Source organism: Saccostrea echinata, unplaced genomic scaffold (genome assembly GCF_033153115.1).
Source record: "Saccostrea echinata isolate AGI-Se365-2 ecotype Australia unplaced genomic scaffold, CSIRO_AGI_Sech_v1 ptg000025l, whole genome shotgun sequence".
NCBI classification, from domain to species: Eukaryota; Metazoa; Mollusca; class Bivalvia; order Ostreida; family Ostreidae; genus Saccostrea; species Saccostrea echinata.
Window position 1 is genome coordinate 7,934,710 of NW_026889774.1, and position 7,473 is coordinate 7,942,182.

General features: G+C 31.5%; 1 protein-coding gene across 1 annotated transcript; it reads right to left on the bottom strand.

Moving 5' to 3' along the window:
- Positions 1 to 1,124: 1,124 nt before the first annotated feature.
- On the bottom strand, positions 1,125 to 6,692 carry LOC133192566 (uncharacterized). The gene is made up of 6 exons (XM_061328557.1): positions 6,545 to 6,692; positions 4,170 to 4,281; positions 3,021 to 3,109; positions 2,631 to 2,747; positions 2,015 to 2,071; positions 1,125 to 1,900 (listed from the first exon to the last, which is right to left on the bottom strand). Exons 1-6 carry the CDS (start codon positions 6,614 to 6,616, stop codon positions 1,799 to 1,801), a joined length of 549 nt encoding a protein of 182 aa, XP_061184541.1. The 5' UTR covers positions 6,617 to 6,692; the 3' UTR covers positions 1,125 to 1,798.
- Positions 6,693 to 7,473: the final 781 nt, after the last annotated feature.

Below are 7,473 nucleotides of genomic sequence, written 5' to 3' on the forward strand. Positions count from 1 at the left end.
ATAAAAGTATAGATTTTCGAAGAATAAGCCTAGTTTGATAGGGAAATGTTATAAATATGTGTTTCACCAATAATTATACCCACACAATCTGTTTTACAGATTTCTATACATGTAACTTTTTTGGAGCATCCGATATCCTTAAACCAAACGAAATCAAAAACAAAGGAATTAAAGCTGTCAATGTGATGGCAAACTGGGTTTTCTTTTGTGTTTCTCACATAAATTATTACATTTTCTATTCTGAAAACTGGGGGGGGGGGACATCCCATCAATATCAATGTACCCTATGAACATATTTTGTCTTAAACGACTATGTTCAGGAACTTGTTTATCAAAAATCAAAATCCAAGTACTATGCACATCTCAGATATACAGTCAAACCTCATTATCTCAAACTTGATGGAACCAAGAAAAAACTTCGAGATAACTGAGGATTCGAGATATCCAGGGGGAAAATACTTAAAGAATAAGTGGCTGGGACTTTCAAAACACTTCGACATATCCATGGTATTCAAGATGTCAGTGTTTGAGATAACAAAGTTCAACTATATATATATACAATTGATCTGCAAAAGAGGATCTTCCCATCTTGAAAACTGGAGGAGTTATCCAGACAAATGGGTACCCTATATGCAATATGTTGCCAAAAAATGACCAAGTTCAACAGCTTGTATATTTTTCATAAATTATTAAAAATCAAAATCCAAATACTATGCACATCTCTGGTATATGTACAATTGATCTGCAGAATAAAAAAAAGTTATCTTGAAAACTGTAGGAGGAGTTATCTGACCAAATGATGTACTCTTCGGCAGCCACCCACCCACCTGCCCACCATTACTGGGTTTTTCCTACCTAAAACCCAGTTAATTATATTCCCCTTGCGGGATATAAACTATAACAATGTAAATCAAACATTGGAGAAGGATTATTCCAAATGAACTTTCATTTATCAAAAAAAAAAAACACATTGTATATTCTTTCTATCAAAGGGGTTGTGTATTATATGAAGTTAAACCTATCATGTGATTTCTGTTCTGTAATTAAACTACAATCTCCATTCTGCCTCAACTCCCTCAAATAAAGCTACATATACAATTACATGAAACTAACACAAAACAAAATTGATTTTATGGGATTATTTATTCAAAGATTAAAAAATATGAATGTAATACATGTAATAGGTATATATGTACATATAATGGAAATAATACAATGATGTAATATTTACATGTCAATCAAATGTTCTAGTCTATGTGAAAGATCTCGATTGCAGTATTTCTGGCTACAGTAAAAGTGTCTTAGAAATTAATGTCATACAGTTGAAATGAATGTACTACATACATGAAACCATGATATCACACATCTTTGTCATAAATATGGACAAAAACATAGCCTAAAATAATTAATAACATCACTTTTCATTAAAGATAAACTTTGTTGGTGGAAATGTTTGTTTGGTATTTCATAATGCTGATTCAGTTAACATAAGGTAAAAGACAAAAGGCTTTTTGTTTAAATATTTTCCATGTGTCACATTTACAATTAGTCAATTACAATGCATCATAATTTGCAAAACACTTTGTCACAGTCAGAATTTCAAGAAATAATGCAAATTTCTTTTTTTAAATAAATAAAAACATGTACCACCAAAGTACTTCCAATTTAAACCATGCAATGTTCATTTCTTTTTCTATGGAGATTCATCTTTTTTGGATGATATGTCACTAATGTGCTTATCTAAAGATGGCACAATGAGGAAATGGATGCTATGTAACAGCTGTTTGATCTTTTGACCTCAGTAATAACCTCGCTTGGACTCCCCTGCAAATCGGAGTTCCATCTCCATCTGCTCGTTCATTTCCTGTTTTCTGGCCACCAACACCACAACGAAAGTCACCTGACAAAAAATCAAAATGATATTTAAAGAATCCATTTTTCCCCCTGATTATCTTGCAAACAAACTAACCACAAACAAGAAAAAGTAGCTGTATTTTTGCTATGAGAATCTTACATTTAGAAGTGTCCTGAACACCCAGAACAACCATGTAAACACCACGAAAGACAGCCTCTAAAATAAAAATATAATTTTATTAGGATTGCTGATGAACACTGTGACAAGGGAGATAACTCTTCCAGCAGGCATTGAGAGTAATGTTGCAAAATGTCAAACTGAATTTCATAGATCTTTCAGTTTTTCATTTTGTTAATTGTTCAGTGTTTACATGTTGCTTTGTTGACAGTTCAATTGTTAAAATTTTACTGAATTGATATACCCCTTGTTAGGGGCTTCAGTGAAATACATGTAAATAAGTCTCTGAGTCTCATTTCAACATAATAAACACAGCCATACATTGGCAAAATTAAGTTTATACGGTATACCCATGCAGTATATCTGTAGGTCAATGCAATAATGTCTGGGATCATGAAATAAAAATGCACGTAAAGCTATTATAATGGTTTTGATCATAAATCAACAAACTATTGTCCCAATCTTCAATACAACAAATATGAATGAATCTATTAAGCAAATTTTTGGAAACATTCAAAGATATATTCCTGCATGTCATTATTTTTTTACATTATTATAATGCTGATTAATTTCAAAGAAAACACTTTGATTTACTTACAAATGTGTTCATGGCGTAGAATGAGTACTCGAAAACAGAGAAGGCAAACTCCACTAAGATGTATATGATGAAACAAATGATGTAAATTTTGTGGGCTCTCATGTACATCACAAAATGCTGAAAAAAAGTCAAATCAAAATTTAAAAATGATCATATTGTGAGGAAAGTATAAAACATTTGTGTCATGTATTAAATTTAAATTAATATGAAATTGATATTTTTATTCCACCATTCAAAATGAATGGTGCACAGTTTTCTTATTATAATTTGTAATATCAGGTTTCATTTTTAGTTAACTTATATATTTATTTGGAAAATAAAAGTAAAATAGACTGACAAGAAAGAAAATGTATAAGACATCTGTATTTCTGTATTCATGACAAAACATACCCTTTCCATCACTTGTAGAATCATGAAACCACTGTAGAGAATGATTACCACATGGCCAAAAGTGAGGACTATGTCGCTCGCCAAAAAACCTGAAAAAGAGGGAAAATATGTTATGAAAAATGGAGCCACCTAATTTTACAGCTGCAGATATGTAGCTCACCATCTGTTCTAAAAATAACCAGACAGACAACCAGAGAGCTACAGTTCCATGCATTCATAAAAAGTGTATAAATGTGTTTATTGTGGACAAAAAAGTACACTATTTTCTTAAGTTAATCTCCATATTTTAAAGTGCCATCTCAGAATATTCTTAATTTATTTTTCTAATATATTCTTTACTACTGTGGAGTTCTAAACAAAACATTCCTCACAACTTTTAAGTATTTTACCCTCAATATCTCAAATTCTTTGATATCTCTCAGTTTTATCTCGGTCCCATCGAGTTCAGGATAACAAGGTTTGACTGTATATATACTGTACAAATACTAGAAGCTGTCATTTTAGGTGGCATGATAATTTTATTCCAACATGCTTCCTGTATGACGTATACTGTAAATGCAGAAATATATTCCTTGGGGATTAAATCTCGTTAATTTCGTTGTTAACAATTATCAACAAAATTAAATCCCACACGAAATTTTATAAGACTATATATTGAATAGGATTACTTTCGAAACAACGAAATTAAATCCTCACGTAACCTTTTTAGATGACAAATCAACGAAATTTTATCCCCACGAAAATTTGTGCTTATACAGTATACAATATATTTGCATTTGCTTTACATTGTGCTGTTTATACACTTTCTAGAGTCTTCAATCCCCATTTTGAAGTCAGTATAAGTAAATTGTTGGTTTTTTTTTACATTAAAGCTCATGTGACTCACCCCTTATAAAAAAAAAAATCAAAAAATATAATTTTTGAAATAAAATTTAAACCATTATTAATCTGACAGTAGATCTGCTAACAGTTTGTAACTTAAGAATATAAATGACTCTCAGCTTATGCACCAAAACCCACCAAATTGATGTTTTTTATAACCATCACTTTTTTTTTTTAATTCTTGCTTTGGTTATAAGGAGGTACCATACTCCTCCCTTTCCAGAACCCTGATGCCCTGAGCCTGATCAAGATCTCCATTGCACTTACTTTGCCAAAAATGAGCTCGCCACAGTGTTTTAAATCCCATGCTGATTTCAAAGTCTGTTCCCGTGGCTATCAGGTCCACAAGGCGAAGCGTTAGGGCAAATGTGGCTGTAAACTAAAATAAATGGAAATAGTCAGCTTTACCTGCAAAATGCAAATATTACATGTTTATGAAATTTAATGATCAGGGATTTTGATGCTGATTGCAGGTCTAGACTCCCTTTCCTCGGGTGTACCTCAGTGTGAGCTTACCTCAAAAGGATTGAAGTTCCTGGAGGGTTATTGGAGTTGGAGACCAACTGTAGATTTGCTTACATTGCTTTGGAATGATCAAATTGCACGTTTTAAAGCATATTGTATCATTGTGAATGTAAACATGGCAGATATGCCAGTACCAAAGAGACTAAACTCCTTTATTAGTTTTATAATATATTGTACGTTTTCCACTTTTTAACAGTTATGTTAAACTGTTGAAAAATAATTATGTTAAATGTGTTGTTACACTACAGAACACATTATGAGAGGTTATTTAACATTTAGAACTACAGGGTAAAGTGTTAAATATGCTGTAAAATTCCTAATTATTTAACAAAACAGTTATTGACTTTCGAATTCGGTCTACTCATGATTATTTATACAGACCTGGTCAGCTTTTGGTTAACCTCGGCCTTTGAGGCCTCGTTCAACCAATACCTATAACCAGGTCCATATAGTCACTGAAGTAAAACCTTGATCATCAAAAGTCAATAACTTTGCCCTAATATTGTCCTAAGATCTACAGATGTAGATATTCACACAATTAAATTTAAGCATAATTTTATGCAATTATAGAAAAGCCAATTAAACTATGCATGGTATACGTCATCGTCTCAAGCCACAGTCCGGAGTCCGCATATAGCTCTCTCTCATACCCCTGGCTGCTTGATCACAAAAAGTGTCGTAATCTTGAATATTTACGCCTCTTTATTGTGACGTCATGTTCAGCCAATGACAATATTTGTTTCCATCGCAACTGAAATCAACAACTGACATCAACACAGTATACAAGAAATGTTTTGTATACTGCGATTGGGTATTGAAAGCTAGGTCGCGTCAAAGTTCATTATCCGACTATGCTTTACTCGCATTGGTCAATATTTCAATGAGCTGTGAAATATTCTTTTCTCATTCAACCACGGCCAGAATGGGAGAGGATCGTACATTTTGGCTGTGGTTTGCGACGATGTGTATATGTGTCCTTCAATGAACAGAACTAGTTTAAGCAGCAGTATATATATCTTTATACTTAAGAATTACACAAACTACAAGTATTAAGCTTAAACTTCAATGATGTAATTTAATTAAGTCTACATTGCAAGATTGTTTTTTTCTTGATTAACATTGTAACCATTGGTACAGTTCTATATAGAATGTTCTATCGTTAAAATGATATGTCCTATGGACACGGTTTAATGATAGAATTCGTTCCGTGTATTGGCAATGTTGCAAAATAAACACGGGCGATAACTTGAACTCTGTGCATTTTCTATGAACAATCCAGAGAGTTCCAAATGTCAACATGGCATTAAATTTGAAGCGAGGAAAAAACGTTGAATTTTTGTATTTATATGGATTATTTTTTAGGTTAAAAGGCATATACAATCTCAAAAAGGTTTGTTATGATTAATTTGGTAGTTATTTTCAGTGCAACTCCTTTTGTATTCTTCAAAATCATTTCGGAGTGGATCCACTCCGATTTGCTACATAGCAAGTATATGGGACGTATTCTAACTGTGGTGAGGGCTTGTTCCGAGACACAGTTAGATTATTCTAACTAGTACCACAGGTACTTGGGTCTTGGTTTATAAATATGTATGTACCTTATTGATATGTAACAAAAGGTACATACATATTTATAAACCAAGACCCAAGTACCTGTGACTAGTACAGTACATGTATGATTCTCACTTCATCAGGGGTCCGTTTTACAAAAGAACTTAGAACTAAGACCAAAATTTGATTCTGCTTTTAATTTTCTATTTTACATTAATTTGAAAATGATTTTGCCATTTTTAAAAAGAACTCATCAAGATATTTTTATGCTATCAATTTCAAACAGAATAATTAATTTTGAAAACATTTACAATCAACTAAAGTTTTCGGTCTTTGTCGTAAGTTCTTATGTAAAAAGGCCCCCTGAATAAAATTGTTGAGTCTTTGTTTTCTCGATAAAATAATTTTAATTATAATAACTTAGATTCTGAATGAAAAATACCGGAAGTGAAAGAGAAATTTAAAGTAGCATAGATCTAAACGTTTTTCAAGTAGATCTGAAAGTTTTCGAAATATTTCATTTCCCAGATTACTGTATAATTATAATCAAAACAAAATAAACTTACCACAATTAAAATATAGAAAACAAAACATGCTGTTCGGAGATTCCAACAGAGGAATCTGTGTATGCACGCCATGTTTGTTGTCTTCCGTCTCGTTTTAAAATCGTCACACCTGAGGCAGGTATGAGGGAGTTGTCATTATTTTCATTATGGGTAAACCATTAAAAAACGTATACAAAATAAAATATAGATAAGTTTATAGGTGTAAAATAAATCTTATACTATATTAGTTCGTTTTACTAATATCTGAGGGGCGTAGACGTTCGTATAGTAAGTTTAATTTACGCATGCAAAATTACAACATTTATTGAAATAATGAATGGTCCTTCTTTCCGATGGCGGATCCAGGCTTTTTCAACAAGACTTTCATACATTTTGTACCAGTCCTCTGATTTTCTCAAAACCCTCTTTATACTAAAGGAAAAGATATTAAGATATTTTGGACATTGAGAAAATTAGTGTGTAAAGGTGTAAATATTGAGCTGATGTATTAAATTTTTTTCAACAAAGGATTCCTATATATTAATGATATATATATATATATCATTGTTTACTTCTTTGTTTCTTTTTTTAAAAAAAGAACAAATTTTACAGTATTTATAATAATTTTTCATATTAAGAGCCATTAAGAGGAAACAGACATAAAGCAATAATGCAATGGCATGCAATACTTATATTGCATTGTAATTTGTTACATGACAACAATGATTAAAATCAAAGGCAAGAATGAGTTTTATTTATAACAGAATGAGTATATGTAAGTATCACAGATGTGAACACAAAAAGGAATATGTATGTACAATGCAGCGAATCATATCACAGATACATGTACCAATGAAAGTGTATATGTTTACCCTTAAAAATATTTAAGGAAGAATGCTTAACACAAAATTTTATTTATTATTTTTTTTTTTAATTTTATTACTTTTTTT

What these genes read in the sequence shown, in the direction of transcription:
- LOC133192566 (XM_061328557.1), bottom strand. Translation starts at nt 6,616, where the DNA reads ATGGCGTGCATACACAGATTCCTCTGTTGGAATCTCCGAACAGCATGT. An exon ending in TCTACGCCATGAACACATTT is followed by an intron (nt 2,072 to 2,630) that starts GTAAGTAAATCA and finishes TTTTTATTTTAG; the next exon opens with AGGCTGTCTTTCGTGGTGTT. An exon ending in TGTTCAGGACACTTCTAAAT is followed by an intron (nt 1,901 to 2,014) that starts GTAAGATTCTCA and finishes ATTTTTTGTCAG; the next exon opens with GTGACTTTCGTTGTGGTGTT.